General features: G+C 41.3%; 1 protein-coding gene across 2 annotated transcripts in view; it reads right to left on the bottom strand.

Moving 5' to 3' along the window:
• ARFGEF2 (ADP ribosylation factor guanine nucleotide exchange factor 2) overlaps positions 1–14,834 on the bottom strand; it is a 100,267-nt gene that overhangs the window by 51,090 nt on the left and 34,343 nt on the right. For both annotated transcript variants that reach the window (XM_036825423.1, XM_036825422.1), the window contains exons 7-14: positions 12,615–12,683; positions 10,818–10,969; positions 6,987–7,117; positions 5,545–5,779; positions 4,819–4,918; positions 3,959–4,098; positions 2,573–2,681; positions 1,688–1,871 (exon numbers count right to left, since the gene is read on the bottom strand). In XM_036825423.1, the coding sequence (XP_036681318.1) occupies positions 1,688–1,871; positions 2,573–2,681; positions 3,959–4,098; positions 4,819–4,918; positions 5,545–5,779; positions 6,987–7,117; positions 10,818–10,969; positions 12,615–12,683 (1,120 nt within the window). The remainder of the gene's footprint in view (positions 1–1,687; positions 1,872–2,572; positions 2,682–3,958; positions 4,099–4,818; positions 4,919–5,544; positions 5,780–6,986; positions 7,118–10,817; positions 10,970–12,614; positions 12,684–14,834) is intronic.

Raw genomic sequence — 14,834 nt, forward strand, 5'->3', positions numbered from 1 at the left:
ATGAACTGTGTGTCCTGGTAGTTTTTCTCAATTCCACTTTTAATTTTTGACCTAGCTTTAACAGAATCTGCTGGTTGTCACCCAATATCCATTCTCCTCTTCTCCAACACTAATAAAACCTACACGTTTAGCTGGGCACACAACTATCTGGGATAAGAACTACATTCCCCTGCCTCCCTTAGACAAAGTACGGCCGTGTGATAAAGTTCCGGCCAGTAAGAGATGAGCAGAAGTGGTGTGGGTACTTCTAGGAAGGATCCTTAAACAAAGCTGACTTGGCAGGGAGGTATACATTTTTTGCTCTTCCCCCTTCTTCCCCAGAATATATGTGTGATGACTGGAGCTCCAGCAGTCCTCTTAAACCATGAGGCAACACTGAAGATGAAAACTGTATTCAAGATGGTGAAGCAGAAAGATAAAAGGAGCCTGGGTCTCTGACGTCCATAAGAGCCACTGCAACTGTCCTAGCCTGTCCACTTTGGGATTTCCTTTAATGGTGCTTAAGCACTGTTATTTCTGGATTTTCTGTTAAAGGCAGGCAAACTTAATTGACATATAAATTCAACTTGTTATTTACCAGGCCATGCACTGGGGAATGATCTTCATGTATAAGCACAAACTGTGGCAAGGACTGTGAGGACAGGCTGTGACTGTGGTGCAGGGACAGAGAACACCTCGGAACTGTTCAGAGAGCGTGGTTACGGGGGCCTCTTTCAGGAAGAGATGCTTTGCCAAGCCCGAAGAATGAAAAAGATCCAAGAATATTCTAAGCAGAAGGTGCAACAGGGCAAAAAGCTTGAGGTGTTCAAGGGACTGAAACGCCCTTTGTGACCCAGGAGCACTGGAAGGGGATGAGGTCAGTGAGGGAGGCTGGAGGCTGGATCGGGCTGTGGGGAGGAAATGGGAAACCTGCAATGACTGTAGGCAGGGAGTGACAAGACCTGATTTAAGTTTTTAAAAGATTCCTTTAGCTGCTGTGGGAGAACAGACTGGGGGGGATGCAGGGATGGTGAGACTGGAAATGAGGAGATCAACATTTTAATTAATAAATGAGTATTATAACATCAACTTTTAAAATAAATTGAGTTTACAAAATTAACTAATCATTCAAAAGTTGGACAGGATGTGAGATTGTGTGTGTATGTACTTTTGTGTATAAAAAACTGAAAAGAAACATGATGATTTACCAGTGATTGTAATGATGATGATGTGGTTATAAGGGAGAATGTCCTTATTTTTCAACTATGTACAGCTGAAATATTATGATGGCTACAAATTACTTTCAAATGGTTCCGGAAAAAAATACACAGATAACACTAATATGGCAAAAGTTAATTTTTCTGCATGTTGAAATTTTTCACAATACACAGTCAGAAAAAAATGTTACCAATGGTGACTTCCTCTAGGTAGTAATTGTATAAGTGATTTTAACATTCTTGCTTTATGTTTTTCTGTATTTTCTAAACTGGTTTGATATTTTTAATTAGGGGGGAAAAAAAAGACCAAGCATCAACCACACAAAGCTATTAAATTTCTCTCTCACACACACAACTCACTCTCAGCCCAAGCCCAGCCTGACTGGGCCTGGCCACAAGTGCCAGCACTGGCCTCTGGAAACAGGCATTTCGTCTTGAGGAGTCAGTGCCAGGTTCCCAAGAGATTCAGCTAGAGCGACAGCCACACTCACAGGTCAATGCCGTGTTCAATTATCTCCTTTTGTTGCTTGATGACCTCAAACTGTTCCGGATCATCCTGGACGGCTGTCTGAGTCCCCGAGGACACCATGGACTCCATGGATGTCACGCTGCTCCGTCTTGCCATGTCAAGGCCTTTCCCGTCCCCCATTTCCTGATCCATGGGCCTCTCCTGACCTGCGATGACACAAAAGCAAAGGAAACCAAATAAACAGATGGGACAGAGACACGGCTGAGGTGAGGTCTGGCTCTGCAGTTCCCTTTCCCAGACCTGTAACAATAAAGTTTGTACTGTAAGGGTCATGAGCACCTTGATAACACTCAGTTACTTCACTTAACAACTTACTTGTTTGTGGAACTTGATAAGCTAATGTTAAAATTCACATGAAAGAATAAAAGTACAAAACCAGTCAAGACACTTAAGGAACAATGAACAGGAGGACCTGTCCTAGCAGGTATCAAAACTCACTGCTAAGAACTCTAGGCATTTGAAAGGCGTGGTATTGGTGCAAGAACAGACAAATCAATAGAACAGAATATTCAGAAACAGACTTACGCACACAGGAGAATTTCGTATATCATAAACCAAATCAGTGGTGCTTCAAATCAGTGAGGGAAGGAGAGACTACTAAAAAAATGTTGGAATAACTGGCTCCCCTTTTGGAAAAATGGAGTTTGAGCACAACTCACACTATTCCCCCCCAAATTCCAGATGGATGAAAAAACAGAACATTTAAAATACTTCACATAGTCTACAAATGAAAGTGTTTTGCTAACTCTAAGACACCTATATCAGGATAGCTTCTCCCGACGACGTGAGTAGCCTATCGTATGTGGTGGGGGGTGAGGGCTGGATGTTTGCAGCAGGGGTCCCTCACCGAGGCTGGCCTGGTGGTTGGGATTCACATACAGGTCTTTGCTCCACTCCACCATGCACTTGAGGATGGACACGAGGCACTCCAGGCCTTTCTTCCTCAGACTGAGCTCCTAAAGGACAAAAGTGACACGACACAGAGACTCAGCAGATAAACTAAGTGCCGACATCTAGAGGGCTCCGGGAATCCTGTGATGACACGAGATAAGCACTGACATTCAGTGCTATTAACCCAAGGAAAAGCTAACGGGTGACATAAATATTGATGGCTCACTGCAAAAACCATGAACATCTTTAAAGGTGTTCATTACAAACTCCCCAGCAGCAAAAATATGGGATGTGTGCATTCCTAAAAGAGTATTATCTGGATTTTTAAAAAGGAAGTTCTCATTCATTGCTTGTTTAAATTAAACAAAACACTTAAAAATACCATTTAAAAAAATAAATAAGTAAGAGGGTCTTAACTAGTGACCCTGAAAAAAGAGAAAAGAATTTTATGCAGCAGATGAATGATTGTGGACATACCATTATCCCCTAAACACCCACAAAAGCATTCCATTTTAAGGCTTATTCTGCAAGTAAATAAAAATACTGGGTTTTTTCCCTTTTAAGTAGAATTTCTTAAAAGTTGAATGCAAGTTGTAAATGTCTTAAAAAATGTTGCAGTTCCCTGCTGGCCTAGTGGTTAGGACTCCGGGCTTTCACTGCCAGGGCCCAGGTTTAATCCCTGGTCGGGGGACCATCCCACAAGACACGCAGCCAAAAAAAAAAAAAAAGCAAACATTTTAGACTCAAAACAGCATCTAAAATAGTATGGATCTCTCTCTGTGAATCTAATGACAACTAAGGACCTTCATCTAGGAAAAATGCCCATACACCAAAATTCTATATATAATTCCAGGTGGCTCACAGACCTTCTGACCAGTTTCTTCAGAGACCTCAGGTTAAGAATCCTATTCTCTTTGTAGGCACTCTAATAATGAGGGAATCTAATAAGAAGCAATCTCCTTTGCCTTTACTGGAGCCTGGGATCCTGTTTTCACATATCTATGGAAAGGTGACAGAGTGAACTCGCTTCCTACAGGTCTCAGCTCAAGTGTCACCTTCTCAGGGAGACTACCCTGATGCCCCATTAAAAATGGCACCACCCTCACCTCCAACATCCCGTCTCTATCGTCCCTGCTTTATTTTTCTCTGTGGCTTACTTCTTCACTGTTTGCTTTTAAGTGTTGGGACCACAGCAATTGTGCCCATGGAGGTGCGTGTCTGTGTTTTTTTCACTGCTGTATCCCCAGCACCAAGGACAGTGCCTGGCATGGGGTGACTCTCGACAGATGTTTACTGAAATGCATGAACTTTAAATATAAATGAGTGTTCTCAGTGTTTGTACCTGCAGAGGTGTCATTCCCAGCTCGTGTCCACTTCTTCCCTGAGCGATTTTGGATAAATCGTTTACGAGGCGCTCAAAAATGTTAGCAGCATTTAAATCACAGTCGTAGTTGACATAAATATCTACAACACACTGGGCATCTTGGAAAATAACACATGGATATTAGAAATTCTGACTGAGCACAGACAGCAGTTACGTTATCTTATTAAATGAGATTTCTTGGTCAAAAACTTTTCCCAGTGAATTACTAACTCAGGTTGGACACACCTCACTCTGGAAATGCATGTTGGAAGGACCAGGAGTGTGGAAGGCCCTCTTTCTAGGCCTGCCCTGGTAATAACTGAAATCTTAGGCAGCTGCTTCCACCTCTCTACAGCTCGCTTTCCTCATCAAAGAAAGGGAGAACAACTGCCCGATCCAATTCTTAAAGTTGTGTAACTTTTATGCAGTTACTCTGATAACAAATAGATGCTCGGTTTATAGCTACACAATTGTACGGTGTAAGGGAAATCCACGTTTACCTTAGCATCCAATCAAGGGTTGGCAGCACCAAGACCCAGGACCCTGTGACTTACAAACCATGTTCAACTTGTAGGTAGGGTGACAAGTGTCCTGGTTTTCCAGGATTACGGGGTTTCCCAGGACGTGGGACTTTCCATGCTAGAATCAGAAAGTCCTGGGCAAACCAGTCTGAGTTGGTCATTAGGTTAGCAGTAGCCTTTAAGGTAATGATTTCCTCAGCACTTCATTAAAACTCTAAAAGGAGGAGTTAAAGGTCTTAATCTGGACTTTGGAGAATGAAAGCATCAAAGGTGTTTCTGGGCAAGTCAAATAGATAAGCACCCTCAGGGTGAAAATACCTGCACAGATCCTTGTCAGGGTCTGAATGACCATCCACCTGTGCTCAAAAGAACTTGTTGATGTTTCTAAAATGTTCAGGAAAATCTCTTTGAAAAAGACCTATACGACAAGAAGAAGATAAAGGAGGACACCAATTAATAGTTTAAATTAGGGCTCAAAACCCCCAAAGCCTTTGAAGAACAGGCGGAGCCTATGAGTGAAGCAGCCCGGGCAGGAGAAGAGGTGAGCCCCACACACTGCTGACCAGCACCGGAACCCTGGGTGGGAAGAGCTAATAGGGTAGGACCACAGTGAACCGAGAACACGGCCCCATCAGAGGGAGCAGCTGCTCCTGAGAAACCACCAAGAGCTGCTACGTGGAAAGGCAGGACCGGGGTTGTGGTTTTTTGAGAGAAATCACAAATCTGGATTTTCATGGAGAATCTGATTTCTCAATTTGGAAACTAATTCAAGTTATCCCAAACAACTTATAGGCACATGTTTGGGGACTGAGCCCAACACACAGACCATATGATTTAAACCTTTGGTTAAAATGAAAGGTATACAAGATTTGGGGGCAGTAACTTTTTATGAAAAGGTGTTCTCTTGCTCAAAAAATTCTTCTCTGGGGTACCAGCAAGTAGACTGTGTAACTCTAGTTCCTGGGGACTATGCTGCCAGCAGTTAACACGTTAGGCAAAAGAGTCATCAAACTTAAAAAAAAAAAGTCAATTTGGAGTCCATACCTCTATCTGCATCTTCAAGTGCATTTTAAAGTTTGAAAGAAGAGTAAGAAAAATGGCAAGAGAGAGCTCAAAGACATCAGGCACTGAGGAGACGCCGTTTTTGGACAACGCCACGCAGAGATATTGCTTGATTGCATTGATGAACATCTCGTGAGTCCTGAAGACCGGGCCAGCGTTCTGCAACACGGAGAGGAGGAGCTGCAGGGAAACTACCTTGGAGCGCAGCTCGTGGGATCTGGCAAAGGAAATGGAATACAAGGACAGAGCTGAAAGGTGAAATTTTAGAAAGGATGTTTCTTGAGAAGGTCTCACTCCTCTACCAGTGAGCAGGATTTTCTGAGAAGCCAGGGAGTTGAGAATTGGCAACAGCACCTAAATGTCAAGAGAATGAGGGCAGATGGCATGAGGTGGGTTCTCACAGAACCTGCAGGCCCTGGGAGAACGAGAGCTGCCAACTCCCCGTCATAAAGCACAGAACCGAGCAGGAGCAAAATAAGTGCACACTGACTCTGGAAAGCTGGTTCTGCAACTAATCTAATAGAACCAATCACTTCACATCAATCATGTGAGCCTCAAGCGTCTGTCCCGCTCTACCTTCAGAGACGAGGAGAACAGTGCTCTTCACCCATCTGCCTCACGCTCCCCACCCCTGCGCACAAGGGATGCAAAGAATGGGAAACTTTCATGAGTCTTTTCCCTAACGGTCATCATATTCTTAACAGAAGAGTGAGGATTATTATTAGTGACTAATAATAATAATGATAATAATAATAATAATAGTAACTATAAAACTCTCATAAAGTACTAGGCCCTATGCTTGGGATGTCAGTCTATCATTTCATATCATTGATCCTGTGAGGTGATTTTCCGTATTCCCATTTTTCAGATGAGGTTTAGTAGCTCATACGGCCATGAAGTTGGCCTCAAGTAAGCCAGGGCTGAACACAGCTCCCTGTGGCTCCAGAACTTCTGCTTTGACACTCCACAGCACTACCATCCTTGTGGTACATCCTTGACTCTATAAAGGTTTGGCTTCCCTGAGTTGAATCTGGGGCTTAAATCTGTATCCACAAAGCAGAAGTTTCCAATCAGGGTAAGAAATTGAGGTTTCTATGCATCCTGATGGTGGACCCCCAGATCAGGAGATTAAATTAATTCATTAGTCAGTAAAAAGAAGATGAATGTTCAATAGACTGATTATTTTTAGCACGTAAACCAAGGAAAGGAAAATTGGGCACAATAATCATGGTTGGTGGGAACACAGAGACAATTCATGATGAAAGGACTAGGGGACCTGCCTGAGCCTGAAAAAGTTGTAAAACCATCCTGTAAATTCCTGAATTTACACCAACCAGGGGACAAGGCCCTGGGGTTTCTTGGAGCCCCCAAGATCCTCCTGGGTCATTTGGGTTATAGACGGCCAAGAACTGCTGTGTGCTCACTTTGGATCTGGGGGACCTTCGCCCAGGGGTTTCATGGACAGCTTGCACAGGGAGCGAAACACCAGGAAGGCGTCCTTCTGCAGAATGTGCGAGAACCTGGAGGCCACTGGATGTCCTTGTGCATCTGATTCCTAAGATTAGAACAAGGATGAGAAAAATGAAAGGGTCCAAACCAAAGGATAACTCTTCAAAAATAAGAAATATAATTATCTCATGAAAATTTAAATTATTGGGTGGGCCAAAAAGTGCCTTCGGTTTTTTTAAGTAAAAATAAAAGACACATTTTTCATTTTCACCAAGAACTTTATCGAACAACGTATTCACCCTTCTGTTCCATTACCTTCTGCCATTTTTCAGGCAACTTCATAATTCTATTTTCCCAAAACTTTTTATCTTTTTGAGCAAAGAACTGTTCCAGGTGCCTTTTACAGTCTTCCAGGGAACTGAAATTTTTTCCATTAAGAGAATTTTGTAAAGACCGAAATAAATGGAAATCCAAAGGAGCAATGTCTAGTGAATACGGTGGAGGAATCAGAACTTCCCAGCCAAGCTGTAACAGTTTTTGCCTGGTCATCAAAGAAACATGCGGTCTTGGGTTGTTATCCTGATGGAAGATTATGCGTTTTCTGTTGACTAATTCTGGATGCTTTTTCTTGACAGCCGCTTTCAGTTGATCTAATTGGGAGCAGTACTTGTTGGAATTAATCATCTGGTTTTCCGGAAGGAGCTCATAATAGAGGACTCCCTTCCAATCCCACCATATACACAACATCACCTTCTTTGGATGAAGACCGGCCTCTGGTGTGGTTGGTGGTGGTTCGTTTCGTTTGCCCCACAATGTCTTCCGTTCCACACTGTTGTACAGTATCCACTTTTCATTGCCCGTCACAATTTGTTTTAAAATAGGAACGTTTTCATTACGTTTCAGTAGATAATCGCACGTGGAAGTATGGTCAAAACGTTTTTTTCCCCTTAACTTATGTGGAACCCAAACATCAAAGCGATGAACATAACCAAGCTGGTGCAAATGATTTTCAACGCTTGATTTGGATATTTTGAGTATGTCAGCTATCTCTCACGTGGTATAACGTTGATTGTTGTCAATTATTGTTTTGATTTGACCGCTATCAACTTCAACTGGTCTACCCAACCTTGGAGCATCGCCCAGCGAGAAATCTCCAGCACAAAACTTTGCAAACCACTTTTGACACATTTGATCAGTCACAGCACCTTCTCCATACACTGCACAAATCTTTTTATGCGTTTCAGCTGCGTTTTTACTTTTCTTGAAATAATAAAGCATGAAAATGTTGCTTTTTTTCTTCCATCTTCAATATTAAAATGGCTACACAAAAATTCACCAATTTTGATGTCTTTTTTTAAAATGTCTGCTGATATGACAGCTGTCACATACAATTTAACAAACCTGTTTCAAATGAAGTTAAAGACAACTAAGTGCTACTAGAGCCATCTTATGGAAAAAGCTGAATGAACCTTTTGGCCCACCCAATATTTATTCAGTGGGGAAGTTAGGGATGGGGAAGTGAGGGATGTGGAGGAGGAAACAATATGTCAAAACAGGAGCTTATGGGGGAGTCATTACAGCAATTCTAAAAATTGTTCCTTGTCCTTCAAAAAGTGGGTGTGGGTGGTTTAAAATGATAAACGAGCAAAGGTTAAACCATAAAAAAACCCAAAACAAATATAGGTAATTATTTATATTAGCTTGGGTAAAAAAGGTATTTCTAAGAATATTATTGCAGGATAAATGGGGGAAAAAAATGACAGGTGTTTTGTTTTAAAATAAACTTCTTTAACTAAAAAAGTAAGCTACATTAAAATTTTTTAAAAATAAATATTTGCAACATATGACAAGGATTAAATCCTCAACATACAAAAAGTTCTCATAATTCATTCAGGAAATATGGAAACCCTACTCCCAAATGAAAAACAGGCAGAAAGCATGAGTAAGCAATTCACCAAGAAATGCAAATAACAGATAAACCAAAATAACCTTACTACTAATTATTAAGGCAGGATCTTTCTTCCATCAGACCAGCAAAGATTTGAATGAATGCTACTGCCCAGTTTTAATGAGGGAATGGGAAAATGAGTGCTGAGAGCCTCCAAGCGGGTAGAAATTCGACCATTGCCCTCCTGGCCGCCTAATTTGATGTTAAGGAACAAAAGCCTTAAAGCTTCCAACTCCTACCCACCAATACCACTTGTATGAATTTATCATAAAGAATTAAGGATGGACATAAGATCTATCTACAAGGATGTTCATTGTAGAACTGTCTCCTGTGATTAAACTGAAAATAACCCAAAAACCTAATAGGGAACTGTTACATTATGGTAATCCATGATAGAATTTCACATGGCCATTAAAAACATTAGTTAGACATATATGTACTACTGATGTAAAAAGATGTCCATAAAACAGTGTTGAGTGAACAAAGTTGCAGCCTAGTACATAACACACAAACACCTAGTGTGGACTTAAGTACATCCCTGTATAAGTGCATTCTTAATGGGGATGATGTAACCCCAAGGGGACTGCTATAGACTGGAGGTCTGTGCCCCCCACTCCACCCCAAAATTCACATGTTGAAACCTAATCCTAATGTGATGGTATTTGGAGGTGGGGTCTTTGAGAGGTGATTAGGTCATGAGGGTGGAGCTCTCATGGATGGGATTAGTGTCCTTATTAAAGAGGCCCCAGAGAGCTCCCTCACCCCTTCTGCCAGAAGGACAGAGTAAGAAGACAGTTATCTGTGAGCCAGGAAACAGACTCTCACCAGACACTGAAACAGCTGGTACCTTGATCTTGGACTTCCCAGCTTCCAGAACTGTGAGAAATACATTTCTGTTGTTTACATGTCACCCAGTAAATAGTATTCTGTTATAGCAGCCTATACAGACTTAAGACAGGGGCAAAAACTGGTTGGGGGCGGGGGCAATGGGTGTGGAAAAAAATCATTCTTTTTATGTATAAAGCACAGATACACATACAGTACATAAACAGGTATCTAGTTTACCAATAGCTTTAAAATTTCATGAAACAGGGTGATGAATGGGAAAAAGAAATACATAAAAAGGCTCCCGTGTGTGTGTGTGTGTGTGTGTGTGTGTGTGTGTGTATGTGTGTGAGAGAGAGAGAGATCATTTAAAAGATTGAGAAACATTGGTGAAAAGGTACAGTGAGAGAGTGGGTTCAGGTGGGATGTTAATATCATTTCTTCCTGTTTTGAATGTTTATATATAGTGTTTTCAAGAAAACAACAAAGCTACCTAAAAAAATAATAATAATGTAGCAGACACACTTATGGGGGGCCCTGAAAGGATGTTCATAATATACCTTAAATTTAAAAAGCAGGTTACAAAACAGCATGTACGTTGTGTTACTACATTTAAGTGGTAAAAAACATGGGAGGGAGAGAAAAGTCTAGAGTATAAGTAAAATGTTAACAAATGTTATCTCTGGGTTAGAAGATTATGGATGATTTCTATTTCCTTATTTTCCTTCTCTATATTTTCCTATTTTTCTATAATGAATGTACACCATTTTGAGAGAAAAGAAAAAGGGCAGGAAATATAAGTTTTTAAAAGTCTGAATAAATACGGTTTAACAACCCTATTATATACCACCAACATTAGCATGTTCCAAGAATGGAACCTATTAGCACAAAGACTATCAGGCCAGGATGGTGTGACTAAAGAATTGAACAGGGCTTGCTGGTTTTCACTCGCTTCTTCTGATAGAGATTTAATTCTGCATCTTCTAAAAAAGTAAAAACCAAAATGAGCCAGATAGGAAGATCACCAACGTACCAGATTATCTGCCGACGACAAGGACTGCCTGTCGTCCGCTATCCCATTGGTCTGTGAGTTTTCGTCAGCCGCTGGGGGCGCGGCATGTTCCTGGCACTCCAGTTCACCCAGGACCCTCTCAGGCTCCGTCAGACCGTGCTTTTGTGCTGCTTCTTAAAATACAATGCAAAAGTCATCACCAAGTTTTTAGTACTTACCCTAAGAGATGGCCTCACACCAAGAAGAAGTTATTTACATAACCTTCCAGCTACTGCTTTTTCCCTTTCCCTGAGCCACTGCCCTGCTCTGGCTATATGTGTCTATTACCCACAGCCCCACTCCCAGGTGGCTTCCTTCATATTGTGGTCCAGGTCAATGGTGCCTCCAGAATTGTGCAATACAGCAGTCCTGCCCACCCCTACCTACTTCCGAAGAAGATTAGAACCAGCTAAACATAAAAAGCACAGATTTTTTTTTTTAAAAAGGGCTACTAATACAGGGGTTAGAGAACAACAGTTACATAAATGAAAAGAGTTTGATAGTTATGATAGAAAACCTCAGTCACAGGAAAAAAGAAATGTAGACCTGAGCTTCCTGGCAGCCATGTGGAAAAGGAAAAGACAAAGAATTAAATAGATTCCATCATTTAATGAAAGAAAGCACATCTGATGATTAGCAGAACAGCTGAACTCTATGAGGAATTTACCATGTGGATCATTATATATTTAAGGGACACCAAACAACTTAATAAGCATAATCGTCCATAATGGTTTTTGAAGCATATATTCATTCAACAAATATTTATCAGGCGCCTATTATGTGCCAAGCTCTGTGCTAGGGGCTGGGGGATATAGCAGTGAACAAGACAGATAAGTGTTCATTATGTGAGGACTTCGTGCATTGGTCCCAGAAAAAAAAAAATCTAAAGGTAGGAAATAAAATTATTTTATTTAAAAGACATTTCTATAAAAAGTTAAATAATGAAATCTATGAATATAGTTTGGTGGTACCCTAAATTAATAAAAGGATAAGGCTTAGAGCAGTGGGTCAAACTTCTTTGACCATGACCCTCACTAAGAAATACATTTTAACAGTCATGAACCAGTATACACGTGTGCACATAAATAAATCACTGAAACATGTTTCATGAAACAATGCTTAACATTACTATATGAGTCACATTCAGCTTGCATCTATTTTCATTTATTCTCTTCCATTTAGAAAACGCTGATTGCAACCCACTAATTTATTGACTTCTCAATCCATTAATGGTTTATTGGCACTGGAGCTGAGTGTTCAGCACATAACCACTGACCTGAGATTCTGGGTAAAAACAAAGGAAAAATCATCTGATAGTCATTCTGAGCTATACAAGGTTAATTCCACTGAAACTACACCAAAAAATTGAGGGAGTTAAGAATGAAGTCTAACAAAATGAACAAAGCTTCCCTGTGCATCTGATACCTGCTGACGTGGGGACAGTCCCCTGGATACATCAATGGCTGGCCAGGAAAATTCACCACCTCAGGGCTCCCCGCCCACTTCTGGAAAAACCTGGCTGTATACAGGAGTGGCCCTCTGCATCTCCATGTCGAGCACCCAACTCTTAACATTGTCAGACTGTGCTTCTTGAACCCAACCCGAGTGAGAAGAACACGAATCACTAACGACAAGTAATTTCTGAATTCCACATGAAAGTTGGGCAGACACGGGCAGACTCAGTTTCCATGAGTTTACTGGGGGTGGGCACTAAAATACGTGGCTGGGGACTTCTGTGAAGGAACGAGTAGGAGGAAAGGCTGGGGTCTTGGTTCTTACCTTTAACTGCAGACGTGACCACATCTTCTAAGATCTCCTTCACCACTTCCTGAGCTCCATCTTCGGTCCCTACACATACACCAAATACACAAACGCAAACACATACGTGTGGGCATTTCCAGGGAAAACTAAGGAAGGTGGAGAAGGAGATTAAGAGTCACAGTTGGAAGGCAAGGGTACAAATAAGCCCTCTCCAAAGCCAAATCTGACTGTGTCCCAGGAAATCTGGAAACTCACAGGCAGCATCTTCTATGACTCGGTTTTCCCTCTGTGGAACACTAAGGCCTCGCTGTCTTATACAGTCTTCCTTCCTGAGTCACAGCTGCTGGCCCAGGGCCCTCTCTAGCACCCCGGCTTGGAGGCAGGAGCTGGACTGTATCCAGCTATGGTTCCTGGCAGAATAGAAGAAGGAGCTTCATCTTGTCCCTTCCCCTCGTGTACCACAGAGCCCTGCTAAATGACATGCCTTCTGCTGCTTCGTTTTCCCACACTGCAAACCCAGAACTTAGCATGAGATTTCTAATGTGACAGTTGAGAATTCACTAAATTTTAAATTGAATTATTCTATAAAATGTTAACTGTTTAAGTGGAAGAGGTTTGGTACCAGTTGTTTTTGTAGAAAACTAGTTCTGGGAGAACTAGTAAACAGCACTTGACTAGACTTTTGGAAGTAAATATTACTGATTTATAAAACATCACTGACAAAAAGACCATCATGTTAAATAAACAAAACCAAAATAACCCTTTAAATTCTTCCTTAACGAGGATTTTCCATCAGGCCACTATTTTTATGAGTTCTGGGCTTGGTCCACTGGATCCTGGAGAAGCAGCACCAAGTATTTTCATTTCCATTGAGCACTTAACTCATGTGAAAGAAAAATGTTGCCCCACATATCATATCAGTAAACAAAGGATGTTGCAGCCAACAAGCCACGAGGGTCGCCCCCTACGGTGAGCCCTGGGGGAACTGAGGATGGAGACAAATGACACCACGCCCTCAGCCACTGCAGCCACCTCCAAAGGGTGCACCCTGAGGGGACTCAGGATGGGAAAGCACAGGATACTGGCCCCAGATAGTTAAGCTGCACATCAAAGGAATGACTTCAATGAGCCCAGACTCTTGCATCTTCCCATACACAGAAAAGTACTCAATTCATTAACTTGAGATATCTGGTTTTCTTTAATTAACTAATATTTTGAAGTTCCGACTACCCGGTCTTTGTTGCAAAAACTCCTCTATACCCTGGCTCCTCCCTGACCTCAGGCCCTCAGAGAGGCTGTGTCCTGGCTTAAGTCCTCAGGTTTGTCCGCCAATAAAACGTAATTCTCAACTTTTATTCTCAACTGTGCATTTTTTTTTCAGTTGATACTCACCATAACTATTTATTTATTCTCCACCCCCTAGCTTTACTGAGGGCTAACTGACAAATCAAACCATCATAATTATTTAAATGGGTAAGTAAATTTATGTGGAAAATACTGATGTCATATGCTCTTCTTAGAGGGCAAAAAAGAACTTGAATGGAAGTTAGAAAAGTCCGCAGCCACAGGCAAAATCTTCTAAACCTGTTTTTTCATCTAAATAAGATGATTTAGTCTAGATCAGTGTTACTCATACCTTCAGTCATTCTCACACAACCTTCACAATTTTTGCCATTTTCGTGCACCACTTATATTATTATATTTATTTTTATTATATTTATTACATACATATTTACATACATATTTAACAGTGCTCTTTAACTCACCTTAAACAGTAACTAATATTCACAAAATCACAGGCCTCATACGCTAATCATACTTTCTGAATGCGTGTTAAAATAAATGTACAACTATTAAAATAAAAACCATTCACCTATGAGCCGTCTAAGATCTCATCTACACCATGATTTGGTAAACAAGTGGCTAGATATTTCCAAGTTCCTTTCTAGTTCCAACATTCTCTTATGCTATGATTTAATAGAATTATGATGACAGTTTCTAATCTGTTAGTCCCTTGTACACATTCAACGCCCAAGAAATATCAGCCTGATGCATACATTTCATCAGAGGAGCTGCAGGCTTGATGAGTTAAATCAGAGGCTGGGAAGTGGTGGCTGCCGGGGACATCTGGTCTGCAGATATGCACTGTTTAGCCTACACCCTGCTTCCCCCCGCCCCCAAACTTTAGTGAGCTATAAGTGACAAGAATTATATATATCTAAGGTGTATGACTTGATG

This window comes from Balaenoptera musculus, chromosome 15 (assembly GCF_009873245.2).
Source record: "Balaenoptera musculus isolate JJ_BM4_2016_0621 chromosome 15, mBalMus1.pri.v3, whole genome shotgun sequence".
Classification (NCBI taxonomy): Eukaryota; Metazoa; Chordata; class Mammalia; order Artiodactyla; family Balaenopteridae; genus Balaenoptera; species Balaenoptera musculus.